This window comes from Thalia democratica, chromosome 8, assembly GCF_965202585.1.
Source record: "Thalia democratica chromosome 8, ktThaDemo2.hap1.1, whole genome shotgun sequence".
NCBI lineage: Eukaryota > Metazoa > Chordata > Thaliacea > Salpida > Salpidae > Thalia > Thalia democratica.
The window spans coordinates 52,809,351-52,834,076 of record NC_139172.1 but is presented as its reverse complement, the minus strand read 5'-3'; the positions used below and the strand labels follow the sequence as shown (position 1 = coordinate 52,834,076).

At 23.1% G+C, this 24,726-nt stretch overlaps 1 protein-coding gene across 1 annotated transcript in view; it reads right to left on the bottom strand.

Annotated features, from left to right (window-relative positions):
• Nucleotides 1-6,426: 6,426 nt before the first annotated feature.
• LOC145843430 (serine/threonine-protein phosphatase 2A 56 kDa regulatory subunit epsilon isoform-like) overlaps nucleotides 6,427-24,726 on the bottom strand; it is a 43,218-nt gene continuing 24,918 nt past the window's right edge. Inside the window, exons 11-13 of the mRNA XM_082950908.1 lie at nucleotides 18,220-18,347; nucleotides 9,377-9,478; nucleotides 6,427-8,067 (exon numbers count right to left, since the gene is read on the bottom strand). Coding sequence (XP_082807034.1) covers nucleotides 7,926-8,067; nucleotides 9,377-9,478; nucleotides 18,220-18,347 — 372 coding nt within the window. The 3' untranslated portion in view covers nucleotides 6,427-7,925. The remainder of the gene's footprint in view (nucleotides 8,068-9,376; nucleotides 9,479-18,219; nucleotides 18,348-24,726) is intronic.

Below are 24,726 nucleotides of genomic sequence, written 5' to 3'. Positions count from 1 at the left end.
TTAAAATACAACCTACTGATTAATAAACCACAATCAAAAATATTTTTAAGAAACTTTAATTAGTTTATCATTCAGCTGGAGTGAGGTTTATTAGTTTTAATTTAATAGCAAATTTAAGAGAAACCATACACTAAATAATTTTTTGGGTTTTTATTAGAACTGACTTTACTTACTACTTGAGAAAAGTGTCTTAAATTTATAATATTGTTTATTGAACAATAAAAAAATTGCTCAAAAAGTTTGGTCTAAGGACCTTGTGTACAAAGGAACCTTCCGGTTATCGAGTCGAACACCACATTATGAATTAAAATACAAGTCATAAATGTTATATAAGCATACCAACATTGCTATTTCAATAATTTTTAACTTTAGACATAACTTTTATAACACATACAATAAAATTAAATAATCTTAAATTTCTTTTTTAAACGACAATAAAAAAATTATTTAAGATATGTAAGAACATATAATATTGTATTAGACTTCATTCATTAATTTTTTTTGCTTTTGACTGTTTTTTTAATTATTAAAATATAAAACTGTTAGAAAAATTCATCTTTCAATTATTTTGAAACATAAGCATTGATTTATATTAATTATTTTGATATCATTATAACAATAAAAGATCAGACTTCTTTTAAATTTTGCTTGTTAATTTTATGTTTAAAGATTTTTTAGAAATATATTGCAACCAAAAAAGTAGTAATGGTACAAAAAATACTATATTATCGTTTAGCACAAAGTTATAAAAGTTTTAAACCACGTTTGCTAGCTTATCGTTTATAAAGTAAACCAAAATATATATAAAAGTCTCATGCATATTGGCTACTCATAGCCAAAATAAAAGTTTGTGTTTAAAGCAGATCTTATTTATTTCATTTATTTTGTAAAGATTAGACTAGGTTGGCAAGCATTTGGTGGTCGCGGGCAAATTTCAAAAAAAAAATTAGGGTCGCAGTTGTAGTTTTAGTAACAACGTGACCCTTTTATTGTTTAACTTCTTATTACAAACTCTGGATTACAGTTTTGTGAAAGTTTAAAAAGTTTGTGGTTTACAGGCCATGTTTATAAGCTAGCGGTCCCTGGTCTAGTATTTAACTTGTATGTCACAAACAGTAATTAAAAGTTATGGATATAATAAGGATTACCATAAATTTCAAAAATAGTTAACTTTTGAATTGTGTTCTGACTTATTCCACAAACGTTAGCAGTCAAGTACACTATATATATAGATACAGTTAAACTTACAATGTATTGTAAAGCTTGTTATACAACATTGCGAGCAAGATGCATTTTTTCAACGACACTTGATTGACTTTTCAACATAAGAAATCATTCGGTAAAAAAATAGTGACGATTCCACAAACACTAACTTACATAACAAAAATAAGTTAAATGAAGAAATTTGGGGCGGTGTGGGAGGGATAAATCATCTGAACTGTCAGGACAAATGTGTCGAAGGCACCATAACAAACCACCTGACAAGAAAGCACAAGACCGATAACAGGACCTTAGTTCACATAATTAACTATACAGTGTATAGTTTACTACACAGTGACGGTATAGAATAATGACGAAGAAAGATCTAATATTTGTTTAATAAGAAACTCTACTTGGCGCTCGAGCAAATTCTGTAAAGAACTTGCAAGAGCAACTTGACATAGTGGCGAATGTAAGCTTAGTTTATATATATATATTAAACATTAACACTTGTTCGTTACGTCACTAAGGGATGAAAGTTTTTTTTTTTTTTTTACTTTGACATAATGTTTTTTGTTTTAATAAAGAAAGAAACTTAATATACATTACACTAAACACTCGCTGTATAAATGTTTAAGCTGTTATTCTTTTAAACATTTTTCTAAACATTAGTAAAAAAAGCGTTTTTTTTTTTTTGAAAAACTTTTATAAGTGATCTTTTGTAATTTTTTAACACTATATTAAGACACTAGTGTTTCAAAATACTTATTTAAAAAATTACCAGGTAATTAATTTTGTATTACTGTTTTTATGTCAAATTTATACAAATATAATTGTTTATTAAATTCTTTGCAATTACGCTAAAACAGACTCTGCTAAAAACTACCAAAACCGTTATCCTTAACCGGTTTTCCTTAACCGTTATCAAAATCTAGAAAGTATTTATATCTACTTTAGTAAGTTGCCGTTTGTGATCACATCATCAAAATGACCTTTTAAAAGCTTTGTTTCATTTTAATAAAGATTTATTAAGTCATTTTGAACAGAAATGTTAAAAATTAAAAAAAAAAAAAAGTACAAACACTAATTTTTTATGTTTTTCACACTTTTTAAATCTTAAGAAAGTTATGAAAATTCTCAAATTAACTTTTAAAACAGAATAAGATTAGTTTTAGCTAATACATCATTTATAAATAAAACAGATTAAAATCACAGGAAAAGTTTATCCTTTTAAGTAGTTAAAACTATAGTTACTAAGTTTAAATTTTTAAAAGTAGACGTATTTTTAAAATAGGATACTTAAAACAGTTATATGGTTTTTGACACATTTAGTCTTTATCATTTATATTAAAAGGTTTTATTCGTTGCCGAATTATGATATTGACTTGATTTAGTTTAGTTAGTTAAGTTACTTAACTGGATTATACTAATCTATAGTTAGTGGCAAAAATTTATTATTGCTATGATATTTTTTTTAAAGATAAGTATCATTTTAAGATATTGCTGAGTTTACAAATAATCTTTTGTCCGAATGATTATTATAAAACTTTGCCTAGTATTTATACAAATGTATACAAATAAAAAAAGTATTGTAACAAAATAAATTAAAACAAAAATAAATTGACTTGAATGTTGTAGAAAGAATGACTAGCTCATGGTTTAACTCTTTAATAAAAATGTAGTAAGTAAAAGGTCAAACGCGCTAATATGGAGTTTTTTTTTAATGCACTCAAACAAGATTTAGACTTTCTTCTTTAACAATATAGAAATGTTTGATAAGTAACAAACTTTTAATCATGAAACAAAATATATTCTTCCGTCTCTAAAAAAAAAATTTTTTTTAAGATCGAAAAAACTTGAATAAAATCTACAAGAGCTTTTTTAGTTAAAAACTTTAATATTATAGCTTTGTTTTCATAAGTCAAGTTTGATACAAATAAAGTCGATTTAAACTCTACACTACATAAATAACAAGTACATATATTATTTATATAATACAATTTCTTGAGCTAAATCGTACTTTGAAGATTAGCTAATTGAATAACAACACTTTTTTTATTAAGCACGAAAAACAAATGCTAGAAAATAAAACATGCAATCTCTGGTCAAAGAGTCTCGTAAAATCTTTTTTTTTTTTTGCAACTTTTGGTTTCCTTATTTTAGGTATGTGTAAAGAGTATTCTTTTAACACAAGAGGTCTCGACAAAAAAAAAGCTGGAGACAGTATTATTAATGATTTTATTTACAAAAATACAAAGACGTTTTACCCAAAATTAGGATCCTCAGGTTTTTACATTATGATTGCGCAACTATATTGTAAGTACCTGAGGATCACAATTACTGATGAAACTTCGTTGTCTTAAAAAAAATTATTATTTACCCTAATTTAGTTATTTTATAGTAAATACTATCCAGTCAATAGCTTTATTTTCTAATTCTAAGTAAATTCTATTCCTTCAAACTCAAGTTAATGTTTGAAATTTTTCAAAAACTAACAAAGACAGCTTTTTAAACTACTTTAAATCTAGTAAGATAAAGTTTAGGTTGACTTTTCAAATTTTGTTTGTATGCATAATGTTGTGTTTAATTTTTTTTTCATGTACACACCAATTGTAAAATTACAAAGTTTAACCAAAAGAAACTAGCTATCATGTAAAGTTTTTACTTTAGTTTTGACACTTAATATGCTTTAATAATTTTAGCTTCAGTATGTTGTTTTTCTATGTGTATTTATTCGGACGCTTGTTTCGATTTTACAACCTGCAATATTTTTCTAGCTCTAAACTGAAAGCTTATAACATAAAACTTCATCTAAACAGGTATTTAATTTATCTGTATTCAAAGTGGTATACCAACGATATACACCCGCGATCATTTCACATCGGACAATTCCAACCAAAAAGTTAGTTTTAGTTCATTTATTCACTTAATTATTCACTTTTATTTATTCTGTTTTTTTTACTATCATTGTTACCCCTAATCCTTCATCTTGGTCGGTAAGTGGTTCTCGGATTTGATTGGGTGAGAAATGATCTTAGGTTCGAAGCTTCAGCTTGGAACTGAGCGGTCCCCATAAAGTAGAACTAAAAAACCGAGGCTTTGTTTTGTTTAACTTTATGAAAAGCTTAAACTACCTGTGTAACACAGTTTGTATACAAATTAGATACTTTATTTTTTGTTCTCCTAAGTTTATATTTACAAGCCTTTTATTAGCAGTATAACTTTTTTTGTGAAGTTAATTGATTGGTGATTAACGAATATAGTTGTTTTGATATGACTAAGTTTAATTGTTGGTGTAGATAAAAACAAATTAGCTTAGTACTTAATTTATTTCAAAATAATTTAGTTTTGATGAAAGTAAAAAAAAACAAGTCAATACCACAAAAATCTTTACCGAGTTTAATTTGTAATATAATAAAAGTATGATTTTATTGAGTTGAAGGCTTAGATTTAATAAAAAGTTATAGAATATAACTTTTTTTTTGTATGTGTAATACAATTTTTAATAAAAAGTTATTATGCTTCATTCTTTCATATTAGTATTTCATTATTATTTTATTTTTCTTAAATTTAACTATACTAAATTAAGTTGAAAACTTGAAATAGCCAGAAAGTATTTAATACAACACTACATTTGATTAAAGTACAACTTTTTCAAACAAAGTATTTTCAAATACAACAATGTAGGTTTAAACACAGATATAGTTAATTAAGCACTTAATGACATTATATTCAAAAAACATTTGAATACAAATGGAGCAACAGTTACAAATTCTTAAAAAAAAAGTAAAGGTTTTAAGTGTTATCAACAACTTTTACCAGTATCTTCTAAAAAGTGTCTCTAAAAATTCATTTAGTTTTTGTCTTTATATAAACTTGAGCTTTTTTCATAATTGTGGTAGTTTCAAGATATTTAACAAATCAATGCCTCTCTTGCGAGGGTTGTAAATATTTAGATTGGACTTTTTGATAGAATTACGGTTTATAAAACCTCTTTGGTTTAAATAAAAACCGAGTTTGGTTTAATTTGCTGGTTATTTTTTGTTACGTCACTTTCACCATGAGAATCTTTTTTCTTTAATTATTTTTCTAATTAATCGTGTTTTAGAAATTTTTGTGAAGATTTGGCTTGAAAGTTTAATTTTTTGCTAATAATTTTTTAATGTGATTTCAACCGTTTTTAATCCCTATTTAGCAATGCATTAACAATTTATTTGCAAACTGAGCAACAAAAGATATATGTTGTATTTTTTTAATTATATATATTATCTAAATCAATATTCTTGTTTTTATAGCGTAGTTCCTTTAACTGGTATGTTTTGTAAATCTATTAAAAAAAGTAAATATTAGTCGTTAATTATATTTTTTACTAGTTTATGAATAACTTTTTTAAATGCATATATAAAATATAAGGGCTAATAAAATTCTTCTAAAAAAATTAAACCAAATAAAATATTTGCTAGTTGTTTAACATTATTATTTTTTTTTTTTTGGCCTAGTGTATTACTGTTGTTTAATAACAATTACAATAAAAAATCACATTCTTATCAGTCAGTTTTTAATAATAACAATAATAATAATAAGCGAAGAACTTAACTATTAAAACATTTTTTTATCTTTTGTCAATTTGTTTCACTAAACTTTTCTAAATCTGATTGTTTAACATTTTAATATTTATTCTTAAATTTCTATACTTAGATATTTTTTATATATAACTGAAAAGTAATAAAGGTTACTAAAATATTAAAGTCTAGTAAATTTCGTTTTTCGCTTAAACATATCATAAACATCTTATAAAATAAAATTCAGTTTTATAAAAAATTATGAAGGTTTATATACTTCAAAAGGACTTTTAATATTTAATTATGAAAGTTTTTAATAGTGCAAAAAAAAACTATTTAAGTTTCAACTAACAGACTTTTACTTTGTTTAAAAAAAACAAAATACTTTTGTGCATTTTTATTAAGACGCCAAATAAATTAAACAAAAATCAGTTTTGAATTTGAAACAAAATACTTTTTGTAAAATAAAAAATTATGCAGTTTATTTTGAAATTGCTCATTATTTAAAGAAAAAATAAATATTTTTATAAGTCGCTATAACCAGTCAAAAATTTAATTTGTAACTAAACTAAAAGATTAACAAAAGATAAAAACAAGATAAAAAACTAAAAAAAAATACAATTTCTAATTTAAAATAAGTGAGATCTAAAGTGTTGTGAAAAGAATCTATAAAATAATATTTCAAAAATGGGCAAAATAGTAAAAAGTTGGAATAAGATTTTGTGCAAAGAGTAGTAGTCATGGGATTTATGTAAAAATATTTAATTTGTGTATATAATCTTAAACAAATTTAATTACAAATTTGATTTAGTATTTTGAAATTTAATGCTGTGTGAAACAAAAATCTGAAAAGTTAAACTTATTTGTAAAACAATAAGAAAACGAAAAATAAAAACCAGGAAATTGTATCAGAAGTTTTACAATTTAATTTTGTTTAAAGATTTTTTTCATATTAGAATCAACACACTGATAAAATAACTTTGTTATGATACTGTTTTAACTTCTAAATATTTTTCTGACTGTACAATATTAAAATTTTCACAAACTTCAGTTTAGAGGAAAATGTACAAAACGCGCAGTTTATCATATTTGGAGGTAGGAGACCCTCAAAAAAATTTTACAAAAAAAATTATTTAAGTGGCAACAAAACTGCACAAAAAAATTTAAAATATTCGACAAAAAAATATCGCGAGCATTCGATGAAAAATAAAGCGTTAATTACTTCTAATTAATTTTACAGCATAAGTTTTCAAACTGATCAATCGACAATTAAGCTTTTTTGAAATGTTTATTGTTTTTAAGAACTTTTATAAAAAATGGGATTGTTTTATTTTATAAAGTAAATTGTCGACTTTTTTTATTTATTCCAAACAAGCAACAAAAAAAATTTTTTTTTTGTCGTGAACATATAGTACTAAGTAAAAACTAACGAAATGTTAAAAGTTAAAAAACAAAATATCGAGACTAGTAGAAAAAAAATTGTTTTGTTGGCTTTATAAAAAAAACAAACTTCAACGTTTGCTTTGACATTAACAAAAAACAATTAATTTTGATTACAATTTCAACTTAAATCATGTTCACAGCCAACTTAATGTAATAAAAGGTTTTCGCAAAAACAATTTGTTAGAAGTTTTCCGAAAATAACAAAATAGTACAAAAACGCAGAATCACCACCGTATTAATAAAAAACATTTATCAAAAACAAAACATTTCTGAAACTGAATCATGTGTTTAGTTTAATTTTTTAAATCAAAAAACGTTTTGAGCAGGGGTAACTATCAAAACTGTTACAAAACTAAAAAGTGGTTTTGTTAATGAGTCTAAATTAAGTGTTTAATTATCGCTTCCAATATAAATTAACAAAAATTAAATTCAGATCAATGTTTTCTAAATAACTTAAGATCTGAGTACTTTTCGAATAAGGAACTTAAGAGTTTTATTCAGTGTAACCAAAAAACAAAAAGTTTTAAAATAAGGTCCCAATCTTAAAATAGTTTTAAAATTAGAAATTTGTTTTTAAAAGACGTTTAATATTTCAATTCTAATCAGTGCTAGAGAAAACAAAACTACTTGAAAACCCTAATTTTTAAACGTTTTTTAAGAAATTAGTTTTTTCTCAACCAGTGCACACTACTGAAAACTAATTTTTTTTTAATTTTTCTATCAAGTGGAGCACTTTTCGCAGAATATGGCGTTGGGGAGCCTGTTGTTTTTCACATTTTTTTTATTTTTGTTCTGCTTGTCGATCGTGAGCTTGTCCAATCTTTTCCAAAGTTCCTCGCGTTCAATCTCCTTTTGTCTTTCCCTGCGAAAATAAAAACAATGTAATAAAGTTTCTCTAGCGGAATAAAAATAAGTTTGGTGTACTTGCGAAAATAGTAACACAACAAACATAAATTAAAAGTTTGAAAAAAAAAATCATTAATTAATTCATAATTTTGCTTTTTTCAGCATGAATAATGGTACCTAAAAATAGATTCATGTTTAAAACAAGTTTATAAATTAAGTTTAAGTTTGTTAAAACAGTTGATTCATTATCTTGTATTTTTTACCTATTACAGGGTTGCCACTCGTTTTTTCAAAAAAAAATTCTAGGTTTTCCAAATTTCTTCCAGGCTTTTAAAAATACACATTTTTAGGTTTATTTTTAGTTTTAAGTTAAGTTTAAGGTAAGAAACACAGGTAAAAATAATGACCCCAGATATATTTAAGTCAATATTGACCCCATGTAGCTCATTTTGGGAAGGGTAGGTGTCAAATATGCACAAAGATGCTTTTGCACGGGTGGTCAATTTTGCACTAGTTGAATATATATTTTTTTTTCTTATACTCTAACTGTTACCCCAAAGTCTTACCCTTGGTCGGTAACTTTTTTTTCTTTATTTTTACAAACTAATTTACTGCTTCTTTTCTCTTTTTTAACTATCACTGCCACCCCTAACCTTACGCTTGGTCGATAACTTACATTTCTTTCTAATTTTTTTTTATCTATTTTACTATCACCCTTACCCATGGTAGTTTTTTTTCTTTTTTTTCAATGTTTTTTTTTGATTATAACAAATAGCTTTTTATCAAGTATAAAAAATGAAAAAATGAGCCCCAAAAGCTTGAAAAAGTGAAAAATATGAGCCCATAAAAATTTGGACCAAGTAAAAAACTATTTCAGCAAGGAAAAAATTATAACCCGGGGTCTAAACAAGGTAAATTTAGGCTGTTCTCAAATCTTTAAAACATGTAATTTTTTGAAAAAAAAAGCTCATCAAGCCAAAAAACATTGAATTCATTTACAGATTAATAATTTTAGATTAATATTCTAACAAACTCTTTTAAATTTCACTATTTACAAATTTTCTGTTATCAATTGAAAGATTTTTTTTACATTCTTATTTACAAACTACTGAGATTAAGTGAATGCTAACATATTCATAAAATGCATAGATTTCAGTACAAAACTTGAATTTTCATTTAAAAACATCAAAATTTATACAAAATAAACAAAAAGTAGTCTATTAGCTTCATTTTTTTTTCAAAAATACTCAAATAATTTCAAAATGCATGTGTTATACAATTTTCTTATTATTATATCTAATTAATTTATTATACAAAATTCTAACCTCTCACAAGATTGTTTGTAGTTTGCAGTAAGTTGATCAAAAACAGCAGTGTTAATTTCCATGAAAGTTTTCAATACATTGTATACAAGTGACACTATTGTTCTGTTTAATCAAATAATGTAAATAATTAGTTTATTTCCATGAAAGTTTTCAGTACATTGTATACCAATGAAACTATTGTTCTGTTTAATTAAATAATGTAAATAACTAGTTTTCTTTCCATGAAAGTTTTCAGTACATTGTATACCAGTGAAACTATTGTTCTGTTTAATTAAATAATGTAAATAATTAGTTTTCTTTCCATGAAAGTTTTCAGTACATTGTATACCAGTGAAACTATTGTTCTGTTTAATTAAATAATGTAAATAATTAGTTTTATTTCCATGAAAGTTTTCAGTACATTGTATACCAGTGACACTATTGTTCTGTTTAATTAAATAATGTAAATAATTAGTTTTGTTTCCATGAAAGTGTTAAGTACATTGTATACTAGTGAAACTATTATTCTGTTTAATTAAATAATGTAAATAATTAGTTTTATTTCCATGAAAGTTTTCAGTATATTGTATACCAGTGAAACTATTGTTCTGTTTAATTAAATAATGTAAATAATTAGTTTTATTTCCATGAAAGTTTTCAGTACATTGTATACCAGCGAAACTATTGTTCTGTTTAATTAAATAATATAAATAATTAGTTTATTTCCATGAAAGTTTTCAGTATATTGTATACCAGTGAAACTATTGTTCTGTTTAATTAAATAATGTAAATAACTAGTTTTCTTTCCATGAAAGTTTTCAGTACATTGTATACTAGTGAAACTATTGTTCTGTTTAATTAAATAATGTAAATAATTAGTTTTATTTCCATGAAAGTTTTCAGTACATTGTATACCAGTGAAACTATTGTTCTGTTTAATTAAATAATGTAAATAATTAGTTTATTTCCATGAAAGTTTTCAGTACATTGTATACCAGTGAAACTATTGTTCTGTTTAATTAAATAATGTAAATAATTAGTTTTATTTCCATGAAAGTTTTCAGTACATTGTATACCAGCGAAACTATTGTTCTGTTTAATTAAATAATATAAATAATTAGTTTATTTCCATGAAAGTTTTCAGTATATTGTATACCAGTGAAACTATTGTTCTGTTTAATTAAATAATGTAAATAATTAGTTTATTTCCATGAAAGTTTTCAGTACATTGTATACCAGTGAAACTATTGTTCTGTTTAATTAAATAATGTAAATAATTAGTTTATTTCCATGAAAGTTTTCAGTACATTGTATACAAGTGAAACTATTGTTCTGTTTAATTAAGTAATGTAAATAATTAGTTTTGTTTCCATGAAAGTTTTCAGTACATTGTATACCAGTGAAACTATTGTTCTGTTTAATTAAATAATGTAAATAATTAGTTTGTTTCCATGAAAGTTTTCAGTACATTGTATACCAGTGAAACTATTGTTCTGTTTAATTAAATAATGTAAATAATTAGTTTATTTCCATGAAAATTTTCAGTACATTGTATACAAGTGAAACTATTATTCTGTTTTATTAAATAATGTAAAATATTAGTTTATTTCCATTAAAGTTTTCAGTACATTGTATACCAGTGAGACTATTGTTCTGTTTAATTAAATAATGTAAATAATTAGTTTTATTTCCATGAAAGTTTTCAGTTCATTGTATACCAGTGACACTATTGTTCTATTTAATTAAATAATGTAAATAATTAGTTTATTTCCATGAAAGTTTTCAGTACATTGTATACTAGTGAAACTATTGTTCTGTTTAATTAAATAATGTAAATAATTAGTTTATTTCCATGAAAGTTTTCAGTACATTGTATACTAGTGACACTATTGTTCTGTTTAATTAAATAATGTAAATAATTAGTTTATTTCCATGAAAGTTTTCAGTACATTGTATACTAGTGAAACTATTGTTCTGTTTAATTAAATAATGTAAATAATTAGTTTATTTCCATGAAAGTTTTCAGTACATTGTATACCAGTGACACTATTATTCTGTTTAATTAAATAATGTAAATAATTAGTTTATTTCCATGAAAGTTTTCAGTACATTGTATACTAGTGACACTATTGTTCTGTTTAATTAAATAATGTAAATAATTAGTTTATTTCGATGAAAGTTTTCAGTACATTGTATACCAGTGAAACTATTGTTCTGTTTAATTAAATAATGTAAATAATTAGTTTATTTCCATGAAAGTTTTCAGTACATTGTATACCAGTGACACTATTGTTCTTGTTCAATCAATGTTTATACTAAATATAATTAATAGATTATTTAATTTATTTTCATAAAAGTTCAGTTTTTCTTGACTAGTATAAGTTACTAAAAAGATAAATTCAATGAAATTTTAAATTTGTGCATGATACTAATTCTCATATAACAAATATATGATGCTTTCAAACTTAGCTAGTAATATTATCTTTGTTTAATGAATTAATATTCCTTTTTTTTTACTATTTAAAAATTTGTTTAAATTATAAAAATGTAATGAATTTTATGTGGTAAACATAAGTTTACTTATATATTCGTTTTTTAAAGTTTAAAAATTTCAACTTAAATAACATTAATACGTCATAGACTACTTCACATTTATAATTTTACTTTAAAAATCAAACAACAAAGGATTATGACATCATAATGAAAATTACTTTTATGTACCAATTATTTGTTTAAACTACTTCTTTTGTTTGTAGCTTTTTGAACATAAATAAGTCGATGATAAAAACAAAAAAGATAATATTGGACAAAAACAAAGTCTTTGTTAAAATAATGTCTTTTATATGGAAAAAAGAACTAACATTAAAAATTAAAAAAATACTTCAACATTTTTTTTTATTTAATACAAATAGTACAGCAAATAATACTAGCAAATTATTATTGAAAAATATTTTAGAGCTTAATACTTAATACTTTTTTATTTATCTAGGTTGAAATCTTATTGTCGATTGTGTTTGACCAGGGTTTCCTAAAATATTTTTTATAATTTTCTCTATAATTAAAAAACAATTGCCCCCCCCCCATAGCTATCACCCCTTTATTAGTTAATTAAACTCAATTAATTCATCGACCCTTATAGCATAAATCGCCCACTTTAAGAAATTGAGTATTAGACTGAGAATTACATTAACGGACTAAAATAGTAATACTCTAAACCTATTATAGATAAGATTTTTTATGTTCTTATTATGTGTAGATTTAAAGCGCATAACAAAAAACTAATACTAAAAACAAACAAGATGTTTTACCCATAAAATATTTATTACTTTTATGGTTTTTTTAAGTTTAACGCATAAAACATATTCTAACATAAATCATTTGCTTACAAAAACAGTAAATAATGTATGTGTGTAAGTAACCTACTGGTTATTATATTTTATATTTTTGTGTAACAATATAAAGGTTACTTATAAACAAAACAGTCTGAGGTTGAAAAACAACAAAATATTTTTGAATTTAGCAGTATTTACAAATAGTTCATTACCTTTGATACCAGTAAATGTGAAAATTATCAACTTTTTTAAAGTTTTAAAACTGTGAAATGTATCGTTTAACTTAAAAAAACATTTTCTTAGTTTTGAATAAATAAAGTGATGAGTTCAAATGATACTATTTTGTTTATTCTATAAATGAAGTAGATTTTAAAAACTTAATTATATCAACAAAAAAATTATATTAAATATGTATTATAGAAGTGTTAAAAACGTTTCATCTAATACAAATAAAACCATTTATTTTAATTTATTTTACATATTTAAACTATTTAGTTTTAATATGTAAAACTAAAACAAATAAAAATTTATTTTATTAGCCTAAATCAAAAAATATACAAATGTCTTTGTTTATATAAAAATAAATTAAATTGAGTTAACCGATATAGTTCACTTTTTTAAACAAATGCATGTAATGACTTTGAAAAAACCAGAATTTGAATGGCGTTAGTTTAAAACAATTCAATCAATAAAATCTAATTACTTTCAGAAGAACGTGTCCTTAGTAAGTAAGTTAAATTTAAATGATTGCATTTAAGTAAGAAACACTAATTCAAATAATTACAGCAAGAAATAACATTAATTCTTTGTAAATCAAAGGCTATTTATTTATTAACTATTATTAGTGAAATTTGCTTTAATTTTTTTATCATGGTCTTAACAAAAAATTATAGTCTAAATACATGTAGTCAAAAGCTTTCTGTAATTATTTTTGTTGCTAAACATATACATTTGCTTGTTTATAAAATACTATTCAGTTTTTTTCAATGAAACTAAAAATTACTTAATAGACACAACAATAGGCTTAAATTAATCTCAATCAATTATTAGAAAAACTTTAACGTTCACTTTCTAAACTTTCAATCAATTTCTGGAAAACAAAGTAAAATTTCACTGAGAAAGTTTGTCAAAAGTTATTAATTTTCATTATTTATTCAACAGTTTTCGGCGAGTTTTTTGTTAAATATTTAATCATTTTAACTTTCAGTAGCCGCTTAAATCAAAAAGGATGTAAAAAAACACTTTTTGTTTGGTAGCTAGTTTAAAATTACAAGTAAGATTTGAGCAAAAAAATAATATTTTGATAGGTTTTTATGTTTATGATTTAATTCTTATGTTGTTCTAAAATGTTCAAAAACCTCATAGAAAACAAATTAGTTTAGAAATTCATGTAGTTATTTTAAGCACAATAACTAAAGTAATGAAAATAACAAAGGGTAATAATGAAATGATTAATAATATATGAAGGATTGTTTTAAAAACCACTTTTTGTTTGGTTGTTAATTTAACTTTACAGAAGGTAAAATTTCAGTAAAAAAAGCTTTAGATAAGCTTTTTCATGAAAGGAAAATGTAAATTACTTGTCATATTAAACTTTTTAAACTTTTACTTACTGAAATTTTCAATTAGTATAATAATATTCAAATAAAACTTAATTACTTACAAGTAACAAAATTAAATTACTGTTGAATAAACTTTTCAAGTTAGATGGTCAAAAAGTTTAGTTTTAGATAAGCTTTTATAGTAAACTAAGCTCTTTCAAACACTTAACTTACTGTTAAAACTTTTTAGCCATAAACAATCTAAAAGAGTATAAATAACTTATTTTTTTTGTACATACCTCAAAGATTAAAGCAAAAAAAACTTTTATGTTAAAAATAAATATTTTAGAAAAGATTGAGCTTTAAAGAGGTATTTACCTGTAAAAATAATAATGTAAACCATTATTTTGACGTTTAACTTTTTAGGCCTTCTAAAAGTATAAAATAGTACAAATATTTTTTATAACAAAAACAAAAACCTTCGAATAACACAAACTTGTATCTCTTTAGTTTACAAACAGCAAAAAAGTTAACCAAAATAAACAAAAAAGAAAGCAAGTATTCACAACAGGATATTAAGTGCATTAATCATTAAAAATTAATTAACTTTCTTGTATTTAATTTCTTTACAAAGAAGCTACAACTTTTTGTATGCTTAACATTGAAGAGCTTATATTGTTATATAGAAACGTATTATTACAAATATATTTAAACTTATAAATTGAAAATTTAGTTCCCAAATGTTAAACTTTCTAAACTTATAATTTTAAAATTTTAAACTTTAAAAAACATTTTTTTGTCTAACAAAATAAAAGAATATTGTGTACATAGTTTAAAGATTAAATTACGTTTAATTTTATTCAAAATTATTTTTTAAATACAAGTTATAATTCAAACTACTTGGATATTAAGCAACAACTATACCATGACTAGATTGAACATATTTAAAAAATGTATGTTACTAGTAATACTTGAGTAACACCTAGAAAACTTTTAGCTTTAAAAAACTCAAACTTTACTATAAACATATAAGAATACAAAACCTATTTCTAGTTGGTCCTTTAATATACCACTGATCAAGATTTAATTTATTACATAAAGTCTTAAAAACACAATTTTCAAGTTAAAAAAAAATATTCCCCATGTTTAAAGATTTTATACCACATTTTTAAAGTTAAAATTTAGCAAACAGAAATAACCTTTAGGTATTTGACTCTTAAAAAAACTTGATTTTATTCACTTGCATTTCATAAATCAATTCTACTACTCTTTCTAAAAATCAATAACAAACACAAGTTCTTGTTCTGTTTCTTTCAATTGTTTGTTATGTGAACCAGCTTTTTTATTCGTTAAATTAAAAAATGTTTTCTTACTCGAACAGATTTATAGTCAATTTGGTTTTGAGTTTACGAAAACTTAACTTTTTAGCATAAAGGATACAAAATTTCAATTGGAAATAACTTTTTACTTTGTTTTGTTTTATGTTTTGTAGTTTTTAATAATTTTTTTGCATCCTTTTATAAGTTTTATTTTTTGATACGAAAGCTTGCTAGTTCTTAAATTTTTACAACTTTATTCTGCTCGTTTTTTACATCTAATCATTTTTCTACCAAATATATATAACATTTAATAATAACTGGTAATTTGAAATGCATTATTAGTTTTAATTGACTTGGTACAAACTAACTTTTTTAAACAAATACTTGTAATTTTTCTTATTGTTTCTAAGCATTTTATGTTCAAACTAATATTTAAAGACAATAACTTGAGACTTGATACGAAGAACAATCGATACTGATCTTATTTGTTTTACTTTTAAATTAAAAAGCGTATATAACATTAAAATACTCGTTAAAGTTAATACTTCAAATTTAACTTCATATTGAAAATAATTCTTATACAAAGCTTTGGAAACTTATTAGTAACAATTTAACGAAAAATTTTATTTTTTGCAAAACTTTAATAAAAACTTTTTATGTTATTTAAATATGATAATATGTTTTATAAATACTTTAAACTTTTTAAACAAGTTGATAAAACTTAGCTTCACAACTGAACTATATTACACGTATATTTCTTAAACTGAGATCTTAGTAAATATAATAACATATATTGATTTATGCACAGACTTAAATATAAATATTTATATAAAACTTGCATATTTTATTCAATTTTGTGGCAAGGTTTTAAGAAAAAGTTCATATCACACACACGCTAAAGTTACAGGTATTATTTCCAAGTTTCTTTTTAAATGCATAAGAATTGGTATTGTTTTCATACATATAAAATAAATCGTTACAATATACATAAAATCGAAAAGGTCAAGGTATAAGTTTAACATTGAGTTTAGAATTTTTTCAGTATATATATATAGCTTCTACCTCAATTATATTTATATAAGAGAAACTTATTGATTATTCGTGTTTTTTTCGGATTATGACGTAGGTGAAATTTTATAACTAAACACTGATCCTTATTATGAATAAAACGGTGAAATTTACAAAAAGCTGAAAAAACCTTAATAAAACTTAAAAATAAAATAAATTAATAAACTAGAGATTAATGTGATTGTAGGTCAGAATTTAAAACAGGAAAAATATAAATAATTGGAATCAAAATTAAATTTAATGCAATTCTAAATAATACCAATTTAAGGAGTTTAATTTAATATTTAGAATTAGTAAAACGTATATACTAAAAGAATTTTTTATATAAAACTTAGCTTATATAAACTCATTACAAATACAATAAAACAACTTTGTTGTACAATCAATAAACTAAGGCTGGGTCAATTTTTTCAAATTTTAATTAGCTCAATTTGAAAGATGCAATTTATTATATGACGTCATAATACAACTTCAAACGTATTCGTATAAAAAGCTCAGACTGTGTCAAATGGGACATCTAATTTAATATATTTAGTTTATTCAATGAGTTAGCTTATTGCAAAGTTCACATGCAAAATAAATTACATTATTTCAGTATTTATATGGTTTTTAATAATTGTGAACAAAGACTTTAATACTTTCAAATAAATTTTCATGACTATCAAAACTTTGAAAATCAATAAATTTACAAAAAATATATATACAAAGAACAAACATTAATTCATAAAAAAATCTAATACAACTTATTATAACTTTATTACAATTTATAAAAAAAAACCTAACTGTTTTATAGCTTTTTTTCATCCAAACATAAAAGTTTTGTTTTAAAATTTTTTCATTAATTATAATGCATAATTTTAATAGATTTTAGTAAAATAAAATTATGTAAACAAAAAGAGAAATAAATATTTCTAATTTCGTTTCGGTGCCAAAAGATGCATTTACTTTTGCAAATTCTGAGAAAAGCAAATTCATCAGACAAAATTCTGATAGATAAATACAATTATTTTTTATCTATCAAGTTCAAGGCAACAGAATGAAATTATTTGCAGAAAAAAGCAAACTTCTACATATACTCTAATGTAAGCTTTTTAAGATTTAAAACTTTAAAACAAACTTTTTAGTGCTTAGTTAGTAATAAAAAAAGCATATGAATGTAACTATTAATAAACTTACTTTTACTTAACCTTAAAAGTGTTTTTTTAAAGGATTTTTTTATAAGCTTAATATGTTTATTTAACCTTTTATACTTGTGTGCAACTTAAATTTTGTTTTTAACTTTTTTCTAACACTGATTTTCATTATTTTTATTCAAACAACTAAAAACAACTTACGAGTTCCAATGTTTAATGCTAAATTTTTTCAAATTAAAATTTTTGAGATTAAAATTTTTATAACATATTTATACTACATACAACTGTCTTACTTAAAAACAACTTTGTAATTTATATTATATAAACATAACACATTTCTTAATTTAAAGTTTTTTTATTAAATAACTAGTAACAACTAAGTAAAGTAAAAATGTCGAAATTATATAAATTAAATTTACCTAAATACAACTACTTCTTTTGCCTAAAAATTTATCAAATAAAACAACTAACGAATTCCAGTGATCTTTGGAGATCCTGTATAGAGAAGAGAACATTATGGGGAGAATTGTGTTGCTATGTTCTTCAATAAGCGTTAGTATGTACTCGTTGTTCCAATAATACAATGCTCTTTCTGCAACCTATTAATATATAATTTTTAAATATTATGCAATAATAATCATTACTTATATAAGTGAATATTTAATTTGATAAGTTAGTATGTACTCGTTGCTCCAATAATACAAAGCTCTTTCAGCAACCTATTAATATATAATCTTTAAATATTATGTAATAATAATCATTACTTTTATAAGTTAATATTTAATTTGATAAAGTTCGTTGTTCCAATAATACAATGCTCTTTCTGCAACCTATTAATATATAATCTTTAAATATTATGTAATAATAATCATTACTTATATAAGTTAATATTTAATTTGATAAGTTAGTATGTACTCGTTGCTCCAATAATACAAAGCTCTTTCAGCAACCTATTAATATATAATCTTTAAATATTATGTAATAATAATCATTACTTATATAAGTAGATATTTAATTTGATAAAGTTCGTTGTTCCAATAATACAAAGCTCTTTCTGCAACCTATGAACAATGTTTAAAATATGTTGATTGTTCATCACTTTCAATAAGTGTTGTTTTGACTTACTCATAGTTTATCATATTAAATAAGAGTTAGTATGTTTTCTATTATTATAACTAATTAAGCTCCCTCTGTGGCCAACGCTAAAAGTATTGTGTTGACTCGACTAAATACATACTTTAAAATACAACTTCATTTGAATATAACTTTGACAAAGTATACGTATAATAACATTAAAACGCAGCTTAACATATTTTCAATACTTCAGAGACAAAACAATCTTTTTAGCGGCTAAATAGAAAGCTGTACTGACAAAAAAAAACAGTAAAAAACAATTAAGAAGATTGATACTAAAAAAACGTTAACACTTTTGAATGGTAGAATGTGATTTGCACAATTTATACAAAAACTGGTTAAATTTACCCATTATTTATATGTGGTCTTCAGTTTCCAAGTAAATTCAATGTAACCCAGAATGTGCTTAGTAAGTGAAAAAATATTTTGTTCTCAAGATTTTTACACACATTAAATTTAGTCTAATTTGTTACGAATAGCTTCATTAGTGCATACGAATTAGTAGAACATTGAGTTTAGTTAAGCTAATCTTAAAAAATAAACCTTTTTATAGTTCCTATGTAATGTACTACTTTTTTTAAATTCCAACAAAAATTAACCTTTTTATTACTGTTAGTTCATATGCATTATTTTTTTGTGCAAGCTCATTTTATGTTACATTAAGCTCAAAACTGAAAAACTAGAAATAATTACAATCAGCTTTTACAGATTTTACAAATTGAAGTTTTCTTAAAATAACTTTTTTTAAAGTTCAAAACAGTATGTAGTAAGCAAATTTAAAATTAGCACAGACAAGTATATTAGAAAGTTTAGTCTCTATCTAAATATATCATTTAATTGACGTTTATTATATCAAAACTTTAAATATACCTGTTCGGCTTATACTTAGATTACACTTATAAATTACACTTATGTATGCAACTTATAAACATAGATGTAGATAATAGTAGTTTAGTGTTAAAACTTAAATTCAGTTTGATTCATAAATGCACGTTATTATAATTTATTAAAGTGTTTAAAAATAGTAAGTCAAGAAAACTAAAAAATTAACAACTCAAACTGTATGCAACAAGATTTAGAGTTTTAGAAAAAAATATACGAGCTAAATATTTCCTAAAAAAAATTGTTCTAAACAAATATTCTTTCAATTTTTTTACACAGCCTACAAATACTTAGCAAAAAGACTAATTTTAAAATACAACGAAATAACATACAACCGAATTAAAAAATCAACAAAAAGTTAAATAAGTCAATATAAAATATACAAACTTTGTCAAAAAATTTTTTTTTTAAGTCTAACAATAAAAAAGCTATAAATGATTACACAAACCTATCAAATTAAAAAACAAAAACGAATTGTAAAAATAACATCAATAACATCCGCCCAATATAAGGCCAATGCACAACTTTGGAATGATTTTAAAATAAAAAAATCAATATAAATATTAATGATTTAAAGAAAATAAATAAGTTACTGGAAATTTTTCTAAATATATAAATCAACAGACGTCTTGCGTTTCTCAAAATATTCAAATTAAAACAAACAAAAGTCTATTTTTTAATTCGCACAGACAGAACACAAGAAACTGTAATACCGAATTAAATCCGAATAAATATTCCTCACACGTCATACGGCACATGAAGATTTTGTAAATAAACAGAAAATTTTCCTCCGCAAATAAAAAATCAATTTTCCACGGAAACAACTCTGAATGCAGAAGTAGAAATTTGATTTTTTTTAAATCGGGTAATACTGATTTGATAAAACAACTTTAATCTTTAATTTATGTTTAAACTTATAATAAAAACAGCTATAAACAAGTAATTTTTAAATAAAATTTACCAAGCAAATAAACATGAAACATAAATACAATTTCTTAAACAAAATCAAATATACTCGTTCATTTTAAACTGATCATTTCTTTTAACACAAAAAAAATTCATGCAAAAACATAAATGAATACCGGAAAAATTAAAACGAAATATTCTATAAGAATTTAATTAACAAAGTTTATTTATTTAATATTAACTATTTTGGAAATATTCAAGTACAGAAAAAAAGTCATGATAAAACACAAAAAAACAAAGTAAAAAAATATTTTAAACAAAATCTTTATATTTATGTACGTCACCTTCACAAATAAACATTATTTAAACAAGTTTAATAAAAAAAATTTATTAAATCTTTTCGATGAAAATAGATTAAGCCTAAAAACATTAAAGTAGAGAAACAAAAAATCAATCAAAAATACAAAAAGATTTAATAAAATAAAACTTGAATATTTTTTATATTTATGCTGTGTGCGTCACATAGGCGCATATAAACATTGTGTAAATAAACACGAAATCTTCAAAGTGAAATATTCGCCGTTGAAAATATTCTCTGATTTATTAAAAATATTTTATTTGTGTAAATTCACCGTGAATTTCGAACTGTCTAATCAAAAATTTTGTACTTTTTTAGAATTTCATTGAATCTGAATACAGCTCTGAGAATTAAGGTTATATAATATGATACTAAATATTTATTAGTGATAATTTTTATTTTGCTTTTTAAAGTAAATTTTTTAGTATTTTGATAACTTAATGTGATAAAAAAAATTACATCAAACCGAATGTTACATCAATAAAATATATATACCATATAACTTTTTATTTTAACTTAAATTAAAAAAAGCTTAGTTGATTTTAAAATAAAACGTAAATTTTTAGTTGTAAATTATAATTTGACTGTTAGATTAGAATAAAAATCTTAAATATATGATTATTTATAGACAGTTTTTTCAAAGAAAATATGTTAAAATTTGAATTTTTTAAGCCTAAGCTAAATAACTTGGTTTAAATTATTAATTTTTACTTGTGACTTTTAAATTATCTGTAAATTTATAATTCTTTATTTAAGTACTATTAAAATTAAATTACTAAAAAAAGCTAAGGAAATTTTTTTAAAACTTATTTACAGATAAAAAAGTATTTTATATTTATCATACAATTCTACAAATTTCCCAGACTATAAATATATCTTTTTCGAGTTAAATTCATTTAATCAAAACAAACTGCAAAGGTTATATTAGACTGTCTAAAGAAATTTTTGGGCACAAAAATTTTCACTTATCTACATAGAGAAAATATTAAAAGCGGTTACTTTTAATAAAAAATGCATGTAACATATATTGATGTTTCGTTTTAAATGTTTTTTTATCAATTTACAAACTGTTAAATGATTGTTTAATTCTTTTGGGGTTTTTATTTACGTAGTTTCAGAAAATTTTGTCTAATTTAGATCATTATAAACTATTAGTTTCGATTAGATTATGCCAATCAATTTAAATTATATAAACTTCAAAGGAAATTTTTAAAACTTTAACAAGAATATTAACAAATTTTTACAAACAAAAAATTATTTAAAAACAAAATTGCATTTAAAATGTTTTTACAATAAGTTCTGTATATTTTAAAAATTCACGCCAACGTTTTTAATCTTTAGAGTGTAACACGTTAAAAATTAGTTTGAACTGATAAGATTAACAAGTATTTGACGATGTTTTGATTGAAGTATGCTTGATTATTAAACTTTTTAGATCAACTTTAAACTTCGAATAATTCTAACAACAAAATTGAAGACAGAATTATATTTTTCTATATAAATCTAATATAACCTATACAACTTTCTTCAAGTTGTAAAATACTTACTGTTATATTTTTGTATTTGATATGGTTAAAAAAACAATTAGTTTCAACTAGATTCTGTAAATATATTTATATGACTAATTTGTCTAAACAGTTTTACAATAAATACGAACCAGTATAAAATAAAAAAAATTGTAAATAATAATTTTACCTAGACATAAGATTTTTAGACATAAAGTTTTATAAGTAGCTTAAAAACAACGCAAAAACATTTCTAATCTGGTAGTTTTGAATTGTTAATTGAAAAAAAAACTATAATCTGATGTAATAAGATTAATGAGTCTACGATAATATTTTCAAATATATATCAACTTGAATACTTATGAGTTCTGATAAATTTAACAAACTTTACAAATAGATACTGTATCAATACTTAAATGTATCAATATTTTTCAAATACAACAAAACAATGTTTTTTTCAACATTTACAAAGCCTTTAAAACTAGTAAATCATTCTTAATATTTCAAAACTTACTAAAAACAACCACATAGAAATGCAAGAAAAATTAAGTTAATACGTTTGAGTAAGATTAAATATCTAGTAAGTTTATACAAATTACACAAGTTAACTTGGTATATACCACGAAAACCAAAAGTATTATTTGAAAATAAACACAAGTTAAAGTTTAAGCAAGTACTTAAGTAAGTTTATGCACATTTACCACAAACTTATATTTTTGTGATAAAAATTGTTAAAATTAAAAACTAAAAAATATTTTACCTCAGGTTTATATAAAATTAGTAAATGGGTTAACTTTGCGAACTTAAAGGCTCGCTTCAAAGCAAATTATTTTTTTTTAAAGAAACTTTTAAGATTTATTTTCGCTGGAAGTTAGTTTGCTTTGTGCGAGAATCTTAACAACATGTCGGATTCTTACGTCACAAAGCTAACTTCATGCACAAAAATTTATACTAGTTAATTTTAGTTATACTTATACTCTTAACTGTTTACGCTTTACTTTTTCTTAGTTTTGAACTTTTAAAGTTATTATTCGCGTGCTTCAAGCTCTTTAAATATTATTAAAAAAAATATTCTTTTAGTCTGTCAAACATTTTAAAAGTTGAAGTAATCAAAAAAAAGTTTAAAGTGAAAAAAAATTAGTAAAAAAAACTGCAACTATACATATTATTATACACAATAAGCTATAAGCTTTTAACAATGTTAAACTATATTTTGATGATTTATGTGTAATTATGTTTCTAAAAAAAACTTTCAGCTTGATTTAATAAAATTATTGAGTCTGCCATTATACTTTGATAAAAGTTTATATCAAAACGTTTATTATATTTGTTAGTTTTTATAAACTTCAACAGCAATTTTAGTAAAGAGTTAAAGTCTAAAATAACGAAAAAGTAATAAATAATTTTTATCACAGATGTTCTTGTGCTAAAACTTTATTTCAACTAACGGCGTTTCACTGCTCTCAAATAAATTTAAGAACAGATCTACGGAGTCTATAAAATGTTAACACACATTAGAAAAAAAGCAGAAAAAAGCATGTATAATTATGTATAGTGTTTATCTAGGTAGTAACTATAAATGGACTTTATGGTTTAAAAACAAAGTTTAGGATAAAAGCATAAAATTATAAAATTGTCTACAAAAAAACAAATTTAATAAAAGTAGGCACTAACCTCAAAAAGCTCTAAGAATAGGCAAGTTTTAAAAATGAAAATTAAATTGAGTTGTGCAGAAATGTTACGTCATAATAATTTTAACAAATTGTTCAATAATTTATACAGCTTATAAACATGAAGTATTAAACTTGCAAGTGTATGTGAGTTTTGTAAAATAAATTAGTACATAAATAGACAGAGTTATTTAAAGTAGAATCGTCGGTTATGGGGACAGATATTCGATAAATCTTGCCGCTTATTCAGAAGTAGGTCTTTATCTTCTGCTGCAATTACTGCTCTTTCTGTATTGCAAGTTGGGCAAATTCTACTTACTCCGTTGGATGCATGTTTGATCTTTGAAACAATACTCCACTCCATGTTTGGCCTTTTACCGTACCTGTGAAAAAAGCTCCAGACATAATCCGATAAACGCGTGCTTTGTTTTTTATTTATATTTTTAAAAGTATGTTTATGATTAGCATATCTATCCTTGAAACTACCTGCTGTACTTCCGATATAAATTTTATCTGAGCCCTT